At 48.7% G+C, this 15,893-nt stretch overlaps 1 protein-coding gene across 1 annotated transcript in view; it reads right to left on the bottom strand.

Moving 5' to 3' along the window:
- The window catches only part of VWA2 (von Willebrand factor A domain containing 2), a 49,095-nt gene that overhangs the window by 2,419 nt on the left and 30,783 nt on the right, over nucleotides 1-15,893 (bottom strand). Inside the window, 7 exon segments of the mRNA XM_024121646.3 lie at nucleotides 60-151; nucleotides 1,132-1,239; nucleotides 2,818-2,873; nucleotides 6,237-6,369; nucleotides 6,943-7,072; nucleotides 7,174-7,176; nucleotides 11,788-11,983. Of these exon segments, the coding sequence (XP_023977414.2) occupies nucleotides 60-151; nucleotides 1,132-1,239; nucleotides 2,818-2,873; nucleotides 6,237-6,369; nucleotides 6,943-7,072; nucleotides 7,174-7,176; nucleotides 11,788-11,983 (718 nt within the window).

The following is a 15,893-nucleotide window of genomic DNA, read 5'->3' as shown; positions in this document are numbered from 1 at the left end:
CCCACGCGGGCCCGGCGCCCCTCACTCGGCGCCGCCGGCACGAACCGCTTCACGGAGGCCTGGGCCCGCAGGAAGCCCTCCGGGGTGGCAGCCGCCGAGCCGGCCAGCGGGAAGACGACGTCGGCTCTGCGCTCCAGGCTCAGCTTCGGGGCTGCCAGGATCACAGCGGCCGTCACGCTGCGGAGCACGCAGACCACTGTCCCACCCGGGCCCCCCAGCCGCCACGTGGGGCCGGAGCCACCTCCCTCCCAGGAGGGAGATGGGACACGGACACAGAGGCTTCAGGGCCTAGTGACCAGTGTAGGTCACAGGGTTAGACACGGCCGGACACAGAGCTCCCTGGCTCCCACCAAGTGTCTCCATCTCACCACTCTTTCAAAAGAAAAATGGAATCTATAGCCTTTTCCCATTATGGTTAGTGCTTCTTGTGTCCTGTTGCAGAAATCTTTATCTACCCCAAGATCATGAAGATACGCTCCTATGTCTTCTTCCAGAAGCTTCACAACTTTGCCTTTTACATTTAAATCTGTGATCCATCTGGACTTGATTTTTTGTGTAGCTTGTGAGGTAGGGAGTCAACATATATATTTTTTTCCCATATAAGTCTCCAATTAACCCAGCACTACAGTTTTGAAAAAGTGACTATTTAACAAGTCCCGTCCTATGTGTCAAGCACTGTGCTAAGAATCTTATTTCAAACTCCCATAACCGTAGGGGGTAAAGCCAGTTATAATCTTCATTTCACCGTTTTAAAACCAAAAGGAGTTGAAGCTTCTCACTCCTCCTCTTCTTGAAAGAGGGGAGAAGAGACTCAGCCCAGAACCAGGACCCAGTTCGGCCAGCTCCAGCCTGCAGCTGGGCTCCGCGATGCTCACAGATCAAGCAGCAGCCATTCTAAAGCTAAGAAGCCAGGAGCCGTGTCCTACCCAGAGCTCCACCACCTGAGTTACCTCCTCATGGAACCCTCAGTGTATCATTTGAGAAATCAGATCAGTGGTGTACTTGAAAAGCAGGTGGCCCTAACTCCAGGGCCAGTGCCTACCTAGTAGCTAGAAGGGTGGCAGGTGAGAGGCAGGAGCCCTGGCTCACTGCTCCCCAAGAGTCAGTCTGGGAAGTCCTGTGCACACGTACCGCAGTCAGCCTCCCCTCCAAAGGCTGGCGGGCAGAGGCAGTGGTACCTGTCCAGTCCTTCTGGAACACACGTGCCTCCATTCTGGCAGGGCTGCGAGTCACAGGGGCCTATCAGAGAGTTGCCTGTTAAAGCCTGGCACATCAGCCCAGAGATGTGAAAGGGGGGGCCCAGCCCCTTCCTTTCCCCAGATGCACTAGGAAATTAGTCAACACCTGTAGCAGAGGAAAAGGAAGTAAATGAGGTACGTAAGGCGGGGTTAGGGTGTAGGTGGTAACAGACACTCAATAGTGGGCTCAGTAAGGCCCCGTGTGAATTACAGGTCTCACTTGGGGACCTGCCAATGGGATCTGGCTCCTGGCTCTGATACTGGGAACACGTGTTATGGACTGAATTTCTCCCCCCTCGCCACCTCCAAATTTATATGTAAGAGTCCAAACCCCAATACCTTAAAAATGTTAATCTACTACTTGGTGGCCACATGATTGTAATTAAAGTATACACTTCTGGAAGGCAGGAATTACCGAGGGTAACTCTGGGCTCCTAGGCCAGCAGTTCTGTCAGTTGGAGTTTCATGCAAACAACTGAGGTCTCATTAACAGCACCAACAGTGGCCTTTAACTGAGCAGCTATTATGGGCCAGGTATTGTGCTAAGCGCTACACATGTATGATCTCACTTCACTGATACAACTGGATGAAGCAGGTACTGTGAACCGCCACGTCACAGATGAGGAAGCTGAAACTTGACGAACAGAAGTCACGTGCTGAAGGTCAGCTACTTGGAAAGTGGCAGAGCTGGGACTCAAACATGGGTCACTCTGGTTCCAAAACCATAAGTCCCTGAGCTTTAATTTCTGAGCAGAAACAACCCCACTTTCAGTTCCTCGCATGTGTCAGAGACCAGCCAAGTTGGAACTTTTAAATAAGATGCCCGAAGGATCACCTAACCCCAGGCAGGAAGCACCATCCCGCCTGCACACAAAGCCTCTGGCTCTGCTTTCGAGGGACGGACTCCCGACCTCATCAGGAGTAGCATATCTACACAAGCACTGATGCCAAGACACTTCAGTGTGATTTCTGTGCTCCTGGGTCAGTGAGATGCACTAGACCCCGGGGTGAGAAGCAGTGAGGGCCCGTTGGGAAGCCAGGCTGCATGATCTTAATGGTATTGAAAAGTTCTCCTGTTTGCTTGGGACTTTGTAGCTGATGAAGCACTTTGGTGGACATCACCTACTGAATCTTCCCTAAGATCCCTTGTATGGTACCCCCTTATCATCCAGAGCAGGGAAATGGGGAGTCCAGACATGGGGCAAACATTACCCCCATTTTACAGAGGAGGAAAGTGAGGCTCAGGTATCTTGCCCTGAGTTTGGTGCTAGATGTGAGGCTTTCTGTCTGCACAACTGGGGCTCAGTGCACGCCCTGCTCTGCTTCTCGTCAATGCAAGGGGCCCTGGTTAAGGAAGTAATTCCAAAGCCTTCACTCCCTTTCTCAGTGAAAATATACCACTGACCAAGGGAGGCGTGAGTATGGCATGAGCATGTTCCTCTGCCTCTGAAATGCCTGTCCCTGTGCCCTGGAGCTCAGTCCAACCCCACTTGCTGTCCCAGGAGTATAAATGCCCCTTTGGGAGCCAGCCTAGTCCCAGGGCCAGAAAGAAGAGGAGAATCCAAGAGGCAGACTGTACCTGGGCGGGTGGTCCTGTAGCAAGTGGCAGGGTGGGTTAAGAACACTCTCTTCCAGCTACAACCCAAGGAAACAAATGGTAGAGATCAAAGTTTTAACAGGAGAGGGTATTTAAAATACTAAAAGCTGACACAAGATGCCAATGCAGAAGCAAGTCAAGAAAGACTTGGTTCTTTTTTTTTTCTGATTCTACCCAACTTTTGTCTGCACATAGAGTAGGAAATGTTTCAAACTACTCAGACAATTTAAAAAAAAAAAGATAATGGAAGCTGGCTATCATGTCAGAAACTATAGAGATATCTGTGTTCAATACCCTGAACTACGGCAACAGCTTTCTATTACGAGTTACTTTCTGGGGCCAGCACGATGAGTGGGGGGTGGCAAATACTGGGATTAGGCGACTGGATTCTGGTTATATAACCCCAGGCAAGTTACTTTCCTTCTCTGGTCTTCCGTTCCCTCTTCTATATAGCAACTCCGTAGTTTTCAACTGTGTTCCTCAGAGCCTCAGTGGAGAGGAAAGGGGACTGTCCGGGGCTCCCCCAGTGCCCCAGCCCCACGACCCCACCCCAAATGTGCTTTTTCTGGTCTGCATAACAAGTGTCCATACGAGGCTCTGTAGCTCAGGAGGATTTGCAAACCACTGGCTGGTCTCAATGACCTCTGAGGTCGGTTTAAGTGACAACCTTGTGACAACACAAGGGCCACCATTCCTGTACTGGTTTCCATGCCCCAGCCATCCCCATCGTTACGTCAAGTCCTCGGCTACTTGAAGAGACAGCAGTCTCCTCTTCCAGATGGGGAAATGGGTTCAGGGCTGAATTAAGTTGCCCAGTCACACGGTTACCAGAACACAGCAGAGCTGGGATCCAAACTCCACCTCCCACTCCAAAGACCATGCATCCTTCCCTCTGGGCCTCGCCCCCTGGCTCTCCTGAGTCTGTGGGGCGATGGGCCGACCACAGAGGAGTGGGTCCTCGTCCCTCGGGCAGAAAGCCCTCCTCTTGGCTGGCAGCAACTCCACGGATGGCCTCATCTAAGGAGATTCTCCTGGGGCCTTTGCGACAAAGTTCTCTAAAACTTGCCAAAGAGCACTTCTCCCGGGGAGATCCCACCCAGGGCTGCTCACCTGGGGGGCAGGCTAATTGGGCTCACCTCTAGGGCGGGGGCTTTCCTGAGGCAAAACATCCACTTGGGATAAAAGCCAAGTCAACTACGAACTCAAGGGGTTGCTGAAATCAAAACTGTGCCAAGCTGGCAGCTCATTAAAGAGAACTCTTCTCCCCCTCCATGTCTACTCCTCGTGACCTCATAAAACCACACGTCCTAGCCCAGAAAGCTCCACGGGCCCTGCCCTCCCTACCCAGGCCTACAGGAGCCAGCGTTGTTGAGCAGACACTATCCATAGGGCTTCGCCTGGGCCTGTACTCAGCTAGTCCCCCACCTCCCTCAGGTCTGGTCCCTGCCCACTCTAATTAAAACTGCAACCCTACCCTCTACTTACCTCACCCTGTCCCTCCCCGCATCCTTTCCCCTACTGCACTTACCACCACCTAATAGTTCATTTAGGTGTTCACTTTGTTCACTGCTGCCTCTTGCTCATGAGAGCAGATTTGTTTCCAAGACACGCATGCTGATTCCCCAGGACCTGGGGCAGTGCTGGGAACTTAGGAGAGCCTCGGTGAGTATTTCTTGAATGAGGGGATTGATGAAAAGCCTACTATATGCATTATTCTAGGAGCCTGCAATGTCAGTGCATTCTACGAATTACCTCGCTGCCTGCAATGCCAGTGCATTCTACGAATTACCTCGCTGCCTGCAATGCCAGTGCATTCTACGAATTACCTTGCTGCGTGCTCCTGGCAATCCTCTGGGGGCAGGTCCTGTTATCACCCCCTTGCTGAATATTACCCTGCTGCGTGCTCCTGGCAATCCTCTGGGGGCAGGTCCTGTTATCACCCCCTTGCTGAATGTGGAAACAGAGAGCGGAAGGTTCCCAGCTCACTAGTGATGCCCCCAGAGTCTGAGCACATAGCCATGAAGTGTACTCTACCCACCAGCCTCTCCCAGGGCTCCCGGCTCTGGATGCCTCCGCCCACTGCTACCCGGTTCCCACATCTTTCGAGACTGCTCAAGCAACCCCTCCTCCGTGACATGTGGGGAGGACAGGCCCCATACCAGCACTTGGGATGCTCTCTCTGGACCACAAGCTTCCTGGGGCCGCGACTGTGCCTGCCTCCTCGCTGGACCCTGCCTGGCTCAGAGTGAGTATTTAAACATGTTCACCAGGGAATGAAGAACTACCTCCTTTCACTCGAAAGTGCAGGTTCAGAAGAGAGCCTCTAGTGGCCTCTGACATGGCACGAGGCCCCACTTCCTCTGATCCACATGGGGGGCACCGCCCTTCCCTGCCAAGATGGCGTTTGGACTCTGCATGGACCCAGCACGGCCCTCACGGCTTCTCAGCCGCTCCATCTCACTGCTGCGCGCGCGCGCTCTGATCTCATCTCTGAGGCCAGGCCACGGGGCCAAGGTGTGGCTGGTTCAAACACTACCCCGGCCCTCCAGAAAGGACTAGAGGGCGAGATCAGGAGCTGCTGACCAGGTGCCATACTGAAGGTGGTCCGGATAAAGGGGGACGATCTGGGGGTCTGCGGGGCAGTGGCTGAGAGCCGGGCGGCGGGTGCTCTTGAATGCGTGAGCTCCGGTCCTGAAGAATCCAGCATTCTTCACAGCCCTCAGCCGCTCCATCTCACTGCTGCGCGCACGCGCTCTGATCTCATCGCTGAGGCCAGGCCACGGGGCCAAGGTGTGGCTGGTTCAAACACTACCCCGGCCCGCCAGAAAGGACTAGAGGGCGAGATCAGGAGCTGCTGACCAGGTGCCATACTGAAGGTGGTCCGGATAAAGGGGGACGATCTGGGGGTCTGCGGGGCAGTGGCTGAGAGCCGGGCGGCGGGTGCTCTTGAATGCGTGAGCTCCGGTCCTGAAGAATCCAGCATTCTTCACAGCCTCCACAGCCGGAATTCATCTAAGCATCTTAAGCCTCTTGCCTTGCTCAGCCCCTATACATATGGAAACTGGTAATCAGAGGGACCAAATTAGCAGACCACTATCCCAAGTCCAGACCACTGCCCTGTCAGACCAGCTTTTGGCTGATTTGCCAGCCTTCAGAATGGCTGTGACCCAGGCCCTGGGCTCCTGGGCGGTGTGTCTAAAAGACTCTGACACTGAGTAGCTGTGCCCCTGCCTGGGTCCCCGGAGCTCTGTCCCTGCCTCCCTCCCAGGTCTCCTCCAATCCCTGTCACACACTCCACAGCCAAGGCCCCGGAGAGCCGTTCTCCCTGCAGCCCATGAGCACTTGGCCATCCCTGCCCAGGCCCTGCCCGCAGGCTCTGACCCCACACCTTGTGGACAAACCTGGGAAAGGGACAGAGCGCAGCCAGCATGGCCTTGGTCCCCCGAGATCCCCTCCAGCACGGGGCCTGGCCGGCAAGCTGCCTGACCATCTCTAGCGTCTTGCGCTCACAGGGCTGAGGCTGGACCTTGCAGTCTGTGTCCACCATGCATACCCGAGGCAGGGAAGACAGGGTTACGCCTCCTTCCTCCACCGTGGGCCCACCACCCTCAGCCCTGGCTATTTCCCAGCAGAGTACACGGGGGAGGGGCAGCCAGTCTCCGAGCATCTCCTCTGCGCAAGCCCCGCCCCACACCGCTCTTCCATCCTGTGCACACGTGTACCTATTTTTTTTTTTTTTTTTTACAACGTACTTCACTCTAGCTCCTGGATGGAGCCTGACAAAGATTACTGGGGATACAGGGATCTCACCCCCAGATGAGGCCTCCCTGTGCTGACAGCAGGAGAGGGGACCCCACCAGATCTGAACCTCTCTACCCCGTGCGACAAGTTCGGAATTCCCAGCCTAGAACCCCATAGGGCCTGACACGGGGTGGTAGAACAGAGCAAAGTGCCCCAGGGCCAAGGCTGCTGGGCTCCATTCCTCTTCCCTCCCTCTCAGGGGGACCTCCCGAGTCCTGACCTCTGGCCTTGGGGAACCCTCCTCACCCCCATCCCGCTTCCATACAGGCGAGGCCCCTCCTTTCCACACGGAAAGGCCTTACTCACCCGGAGAGGCAATGGTGCACGTGGCAGAGCCGCTGAGGGTGCTGGAGAGGCCGTGGGCGGCGTCCTCCACCTGCTCGGCCATCAGCACGTGCTGCTCCCTTGGCTCGCTGGACGGCGTGCGCAGCTCCTCCTACCTGTACCCCGAGCCCCCCGCCGAGAAGTTACAATGGCTCATCACCCCGCACTCACCCGTCTCCTAGACGCTGGGCTCCTTGTGGACAGCCCCGCCACCCACTGATGCAGGAGCCACAGAGCTGCAACCTCATCCACCTAGGATGCAGGTAAGGTCTAGAAGTGACGCACAGAAGGACCTCGAGGAGGCTCAGCCATGGGTCATAACGTGCACATGCTCCAGTCCACGAACTTCCTCAGAGGAGAGCCTCACACTCAAACCGTCGGCTCTTATTTGAGACAGGGTCCTAACAGATTTAGTCGTCTGGTTCTGCAACCCATACCTGATGAGAAAAATTTAACCAGAGGGCTTCCTTGGGGGCACAGTGGTTAAGAGTCCGCCTGCCAATGCAGGGGACACGGGTTTGAGCCCCGGTCCGGGAAGATCCCACATGCCGCGGAGCAACTAAGCCCGTGCGCCACAACTACCGAGCCCGAGTGCCACAACTACTGAAGCCTGAGCGCCTAGAGCCCGTGCTCTGCAACAAGAGAAGCCACCCAATGGGAAGCCCGTGCACCGCAACGAAGAGTAGCCCCTGCTCGCCCCAACTAGAGGAAAGCCCGCACGCAGCAACGAAGACCCAACGCAGCCAAAAATGAAAAAAGAAATTTTTAACTAGAAAAGAAATGAAGGAAAGTGGTTCTAGGTGACAGCGAGAGGAGAACAAACAGGGACAGCTAGTAACAGGAAAAAAAAAATCCTGAAGAATTATAAATAGTGACAATAAGAACTCAAAGGCCAGCAACATGAGGCCGTGTAGAGGCAGGAGCTGGCATAGTTCGACAACCAGAGGGCACTGTTAGTGTCCAGAGGAGAAATGATGTGGGGGATGATGACCGTAGGGCATGAAGAAAGGGTTAAATGATGTTGAGAAACCTGTTTTTAAGAAGACAAGGCGGTCAGTGACACATTTAGAACCCTGCCTATCAAAAATTCATCAAAATAGACCACGGCTTGGCAATACAGCAAAACCTTCATGTATCTCTAAACCTCCTAATGTAAAGCTCCCCATTCTCCTCTGAAGCCACAGAAACCAGACACTTTGCCCAACACCTAGGACAGCACCTGGCACACAGAGGGGCTTCTCAGTTCCAGACTCACATTAGCATTGAGTGGGCAGCTCTGCTGGGCCGCACCCTTAGCTCTCCCGGCCCCCAAACAGACCTTCTTAAAAGCTCCCTGGGTAATTCAGATGCTCAGCCAGAGTTGAGAACCATCAGAGAAGGGGCTCAATATACACTAAAAAGGGGAAAGAGTTTGAACAGGCAACAGTCTTTAATCTCACACTGCAGTGGTTCTCAGACTTTGGCGGCATCAGAATCGCTGAGGGGCCAGAAAAAGCACAGATTGAGGCTCCTTGCCCCAGAGTTTTGGATTCAATGCAGTGGGGCTTGAATGTGCGCATTTCTAGCAAGCTCCCAGTTGATGCTGATACTGCTGGTCCAAGGAACACGCTTGGAGAACCACTGGTCAACAGTGAGCTGGCCTCTTACTAGGAGTGGGGAGGGGTCAGGTAGGCCTGGAAGTCCAACAGGCTTTCTCAGAGGCTTCCTGTGTCTGCAGCTCAGGCCTTCATATCTGAGCCGTACCCCCTCTTCTGAACAATGGCTTCTCGATTTCCCTGCACTAGGGATGCTCAAAGTATGGTCTGTGGGCCAGTGAAGAGCCCCAAACTGTTTCACCCTGATTCAGAATCTGATAAGTATAGACACCAAGCATTTAGAAACGAATCGTACAGCAACTTGACAGTCATTTTATGTCTGTTGGGTCAAATAATAAATATCTGAGTTTCTATTTTGTTTTTATTTCATCTTTCTAGTAACTCATTTTTATTGTATTTTTTTTAAAAAAGTATCAGTTCGTGATGGATTAGGAAAAAAGCAAACAGGACCTTCACCACAGATGGTCTGAGAAGCACTACTCCAGCCAGCCGCCAGAGAAGAAAGCCCCAGAACGGGCCAGTATTTCCACCCATGGGAGATTCTATCCTCAGTGACAAACCTTTGGGCAAATACTACGTGCAAGGCACTCTATTCGGCCCTATGAGGGGATGAGGGTAGGCAGGGAGCCATGAAGCAACGCCCACTCTCCTCTCTCAAGGGCTTTATACTCCTTATATCTGAGGACACAGAAAGAGCCAGCCATAAGGCAGCTTGTGTTTAATACCAACTTATTGGCAATGGTGGTAGCTGTCATCATTGTCACCAGGACACAGCACAATCAGGGTAGCCCCATGGTACCTGCAACCTCAGTCCCCTTCTAGCTTCTTCCTCTTTCTGCACTTGCTGGTCCATTCGGCACTCAGCTCCAGGTGATCTTATTTAGGCTTTAAATACCATCCTCAATTTCAATCTCGATGCCTGTCCTTTCTCCTATGCTCCGGACTCTCATATCCAACTCTCTACTCAGCTTCTCTACTTAGATGGCTAATACACAAGTCAAGTCAAACTTGACTTGTCTGAAACAGAATTCAATTTCCTTTGTTCCTTTCCCAGTCTTTCTCTTTTCAGTAAATAGCACCACCATTCACACTGGAGCTCAGGCCAAAATCTTTGACTCTTCTCTCACACACCCACGTCCAATACACCAGTCACTCCATTGCTCTGCCTTCCAAACACATCCTAAATCCAGCCACTCCTCAGCGGGGTCACAGCTGCTTCCCTACTGCAAACCATCATTATCTTGCATGTAGCTGCTCCAAAGCCCTCCTAACTAGATGCTCCACTGCCCCTATTATTGCTTCCCCCTCTGCCTCACCCACCAGGCTATTCTCTACCTTGCAGTCAGTGTGATTTTCTAAAAATGTAAGCCAATTCATGTAATTTTCCTGCTCAAATCCCCCACCCCAAAGACTTCCCAGACTACTCATTACAAACTTTAGTCTCTACAATAACCCACAAAAGCTCTAGACCTAACTCCTGCCCACCTCTTCTACCTTATTTCTTATAATTCACCCCTTGCTTGCTGGGCTCCAGCCACTCCTGGCTGTCTCACTGTTTCTATCACACACCGAACTAGCTACTGCCTCAGGGCCTTTGCACTTTCCATCTGCCTGCCTTGCCTGCTCTTTTCCCTGTTATTTGGACGGCTTGTTCCTCACTCAAGTTTCTGCTCAAAAACCAACTCTTCAAAGGAGCCTTGCCAGACCCCCTATCTAAAATAGCTGTCCTCTCTATTCCCATCACTCTGTAACCTCTTCCCTACTTTATTTTTCTCCTTTGAATTTTATTTCCACCTGAAACTGTTACTTATTTATTCACTCACTTTTTTTTTTTTAAATCTAGTTCCTTTCCTAGAACAGAAGCTCCATCAGGGCAGGGACTTTGTATTGTTGTCTGTGCATCCTGAGAACCTAGAATAGTGTCTGGCACGAGGAAAACAACCTATATTTATTGACTGAGAGAATAAATAATGTACAGCTGGTCCTCTATATCTGTGGGTTCCACATCCATGGATATGGGTGGCCAACTAAGGGACTTACGCATCCATGGGTTTTGGTACCCACAGGGGTCCTAGAACCAACCCCCTGCAGATACCAAGGAACAACTATAATAAAATTAATAAAGAGATTTCTATGTATAGGGCACAGTGCCCAGACCAGAGTCATTTCACTTGACACCCACAAATGACAACAGCCCCATTGAGGTCACCTCCATTTTCAGGGTTGAGAGCATTGAGGAACTTTGCCCCCCTCTCCTCTAGGAAGGCATATTCCTGCATCTGGCTCCTGACTCCTGTTTACCCCGAGGGACCCCTGACCCACCCTGTGCAGTTGGATGAGTCCATGAATTTCCATTTCTGCCCAGATAAATTGGAGTCAAGTTTCTGACACTTGAAATCAAGCGTTCAGACTAAATTAAAGACGATGCAAACTCTCAGACTTCCAAAGACTTGGCAGTCCCCTTGTGCCAGCAACAAATACAGCAAAAGCTCCATCAGGGCAGGGACTTTGTATTGTTGTCTGTGCATCCTGAGAACCTAGAATAGTGTCTGGCACGAGGAAAACAACCTATATTTATTGACTGAGAGAATAAATAATGTACAGCTGGTCCTCTATATCTGTGGGTTCCACATCCATGGATATGGGTGGCCAACTAAGGGACTCAAGCATCCATGGGTTTTGGTATCCATAGGGGTCCTAGAACCAACCCCCTGCAGATACCAAGGAACAACTATAATAAAATTAATAAAGAGATTTCTATGTATAGGGCACAGTGCCCAGACCAGAGTCATTTCACTTGACACCCACAAATGACAACAGCCCCATTGAGGTCACCTCCATTTTCAGGGTTGAGAGCATTGAGGAACTTTGCCCCCCTCTCCTCTAGGAAGGCATATTCCTGCATCTGGCTCCTGACTCCTGTTTACCCCGAGGGACCCCTGACCCACCCTGTGCAGTTGGATGAGTCCATGAATTTCCATTTCTGCCCAGATAAATTGGAGTCAAGTTTCTGACACTTGAAATCAAGTGTTCAGACTAAATTAAGGACGACACAAACTCTCAGACTTCCAAAAACTTGGCGGTCCCCTTGTGCCAGCAACAATACAGCAAAGTGAGGAAAAAAAGGATCCAGGAAGGATCAGGATGGTTTTCCCAGCTCCCCTCTCTTCCCATGGCTGTGACGTCCCCAGGCTGACCCAGAGGGTTGACCCCGCGTGACCAAATCTCTTACCCTGGGAAGCAGACCCCCACAGCAAACACAGGTGACGCCCCTTTGCTTCAGCTGCTTGGCTGGCAGGGCCACATGCCCTTGGGACCTCCCGTCGGTGACAATGATAAGGACCTGAGGCACAGAGGCATTTCTGCCCCCAGGGAATCCTTTATGCAGAAGGTATTTCAGAGCAAGGCCCGTCTCTGTATGTCCTCCTCTGAGCTCACCCAGAAGGAAAAAAAACAAAGAAGAGTCAGCGGTCCAGAGGTGAAGTTGGAATGAGAGCCTGTAACGATGGCCACCTTCTTCCAGCAGAGGCTCAAAGGGACAATTCCAGCATGAGATACGCACTCTCTCACCATCTAAACCACAAGAATGATGAAGAGAAATGAACTTTTCCCCTGGACTTAACACTCCCCCTACACATCTCTGTTGTGTTATGTAACAATGACATTCTTTGTGTATGTGTTTGCTGTCTGTCCGCATGGTGTCTCCGGGGCACAATTCTCATTTGTCTAACACCCACCTCCCATCTCCCCATCCCATTTCCTTCTTGTTACAGCTCAACATCTCCTTGGGGTGGGAAAGCAGATAAATGAGCGTCATAAGAATTTATGAGCGTGAAGGATGGGGCTTTGATGCAAGGGTCTGATGAGGCCTCTCTGTCCCACTTCCAAGTTCAGGGTTGGGCGCTGGAAGGCTGAACCGTTTGACTGCTTTCAGATCAGGGCAGGTTACGGTGGTCCCATCTCATCAGGATGCTAAGGTTCTCTAATCCTCACAGCCTAGTTATAGGGACTGTCGACTGAGCTTGGAATCCCAGCGCAGAATCCCTACTAAAGCTCGCCATAGGAGGCTCGTGCAAACGTCCTCACAGGGTGGACTGCCAGCTCTGTCAACTGGGAAGAAAATCATGACTCACTACAAGATTTTGGGCAAAACCTTTCAGTGGATGGCAACAGATGAGGAATCCCCTGCTCAGAGACCAGTGATACTAACTTAATATTTACTGTGCACTTACCACATGCCAGGCACCACTGTGCTGAGAGAGAGAGAGAGAGAGAGAGAGAGAATGTGTGTGTGTGTGTGTGTGTGTGTGTGTGTGTGTGTGTGTGTGTGTGTGTGTTGATATTTGGGGGAGGAGGAGAAAAGGCTTTGCTGTGCATGAATAGTTACTTCAGTTTTGTGGCACTCAGAGAGAAGAGGTCAGTTTTTCTGTTACTTTATCAGGTTGTCCAGAAAGGAGCATTAGGTTTAATGATTACCACCATTACTTCACCAGTCTATTATCAAACTCTAAACATAGTGCCTTGGGGTGCCTAAGTGACCGAGAATATTCTGGGTACCGTATTTCCATTCTTGAGAATGTTGATAAATATGACAAGGACACAATGACATTATTATAGTTGAAAGCATTTTATTGAATTTAGGGAATAGTAGTCCTGATGTATTAAGAACAATAATAAATGTTTAAACCTCTGTCCCAGTGGTTCTCAAAAATAGTGATTTTGCCTCCCGGAGGACATTTGCAATATTTGGGAGCATTTTTGGTTGTCACAACTAAGGGAGTGGGTGTTGCTAGTGGCATCTCATGGTTAGAGGCCTGGGACGCTGCTAAGCATATTGCAATGCACAAAACAATGTACCTCTACCCCTCAACCCATAATAGAATTATCTGGTCCAAAATGTCAGCACTGCTGAGGTTGAAAAACCCAGCTTTATCCTAATGATTCTATTTCTTGGAATCTATCTTTAGAAGATAATCCAAAATACAGAAACAATTATGTATATGCCTAAAGATACTCAGCGAAACATTATTAACTTTAATTTTTTTCCTTTACAAAGTCTGTCCTTTCAGAAAACTTATAAGCAAAAAAGAGGGGGACTCAGAGTTCCCCTCATAAGTAATGTTGTTGGGATTTTGATGTATGTGTATTTTTTTAAGTGGGACATATATCACTATAGATACTTATGAAAAATGAGAAACAAACTCAATTCTTTCAGACTCAGGAAGAGATTTGGTTGCCTGTGTCAGGACCACATCAGTTTCAGGAAAACTAAAGAACTACTTTAGAGATAATTAACTCACTCATTTCAGGAATTGTTTATACACCACCCTTCAACCTCTTTGTCCACTCTCACTTAAATCTTATACTCTGCATTACTGTTCTCAAATGCCTCTTATACTACCATAGAGTAAAAAAGTACAGGCAGTTTTTCAATGAAGTTAACTTTTAGTTCTGTGCACCAGTAAAGGTAAATGATGGTCCCATCCCTGAGGATATTCTTTTATTTTTTTCTTTACTGTGATTTAATATGGAAGAACAAGAACAAATGGTAAAAAATTGGAAGCAATCATAAATGTCTATCAGTAGAGAGTAGATAAATAGGTTTTAGCATTCTTCATGCAATGGAATACAATGTAGCAGTTAAAATTAATGAACTAATTTACATATATCTTCATAAATCTCCAAAGCATAATGTAAATGTAAAGCAAGGCATAAGATATTTAGAGTATAATGCTGAAATAAATCTTGATATCACATAAAATACTGTATTGTTTATAGATATGTGTGCATATATATATATATATATTAAAAATATAAAATCATGGATGGCAAAAATAAACACCCAACCTCAGGATAGTAGTTACCTCTGATGATGAAAAGAGAATTGGATCAAGAAACAGTAAAAAGACTCATCAACCATATTAATAATCTTATATTTCTTAGAATAAAAGTATCTCAAGCATATAAATATGGCAATATACAAGTTGGTTAAATCTGACTGTGGGTACATTTAATGCTTTTATTCTCTTTTTGTTTTTGAAATATTGCAACATCACATGTTTTTAAAACTAAATGTACTTTTCAGATTTGTTCATATTTGAACTGAGGCCAAATATAGAAAGATTTTTATAATAGTCATAATTTAGCAATGTATATATAATAAAAGTAATGAATGATTTCTTTATAATCACAACTAACTACAGCAAATAAAATTATTTTCAAGGGCTTTTCTCTCTTTGTTTTTGGAATGTTAAGTACTTTCTGAAGGTATTTAGGGTCTACTGAATGTTAAGAAAGGTGAATCGTTCTTGAAATTACTCAAGCAATGGTTGGGGTAATTGAGTATGATTTACAGTTCCACAAGATGACAAGTTGGTAAACTTTTTTCTTCCCCATGTAACTTAACAAATATATTTAGAAAGAAACCATATTATGCATTAAGATTAAAAACTCAGTTTGTTTCATAGTAAGAGAAAAATGTGGTATCTCTCAGCCTCTTGATAGTGATACTATGTGATGCCTGTTTCACAGATAACAAATATTGCAAGGTGTTTCATTTTAGAAGACTTCTTTGTTTAAAACCAGTAACTTTGTGGTTTGCATTCAGATTTTTTTTTTAAAGTTTTTTCCTCTGAGATTTTAGACATCTGACCTTTAAATTAGTAAGGGGTGCTTTACAACTTTGTTCTATCCAAAAAAATATTAAACTTAACATGCTTGTTTCTTGTGTGATAAGTGGCACTATCAACATAAGCATAATCAAGCATATTTTTCTCTAACTAGTGCTCAAAACTGTCTTGTTATTAACCAAATCTGTGATTACTTACCCTAATAGAAGGATTTTTACTTGATTTTTTGCTAGTTGTCCTCAGACAAAAATTTGCTTGAATCATATAAATGTATGGTGGGAGATACTCTACTAGATTGTATTAAAAGAAAATTATTTTAGATTTTGGGCTCGTGATGCTAAAGGATAGTTTTATAGGAGATGCTAGCTATTGCTTGGACCTACAGCTGGCAATTAACTTGCCAATGGGTTGTTAGCAATTTCTTCTAAATAAGGAAAACGTGTAAAACGATCATGTAGTGAAGACATTTAAATTTCTGTAATGGATTGACTATTTTGAGCATTAAATTTTTTTTAAAAGGAATGGTGTCTGGGCTTCCCTGGTGGCGCAGTGGTTGAGGGTCCGCCTGCCGATGCAGGGGACACGGGTTCGTGCCCCGGTCCGGGAGGATCCCACATGCTGCGGAGCGGCTGGGCCCGTGCGCCGTGGCCGCTGGGCCTGCGCGTCCAGAGCCTGTGCTCCGCAGCGGGAGAGGACACAACAGTGAGAG

The sequence above is a fragment of the Physeter macrocephalus genome, chromosome 20 (assembly GCF_002837175.3).
Source record: "Physeter macrocephalus isolate SW-GA chromosome 20, ASM283717v5, whole genome shotgun sequence".
In the NCBI taxonomy this organism is placed as follows: domain Eukaryota; kingdom Metazoa; phylum Chordata; class Mammalia; order Artiodactyla; family Physeteridae; genus Physeter; species Physeter macrocephalus.
This window is presented reverse-complemented; position numbering and strand designations above follow the sequence as displayed.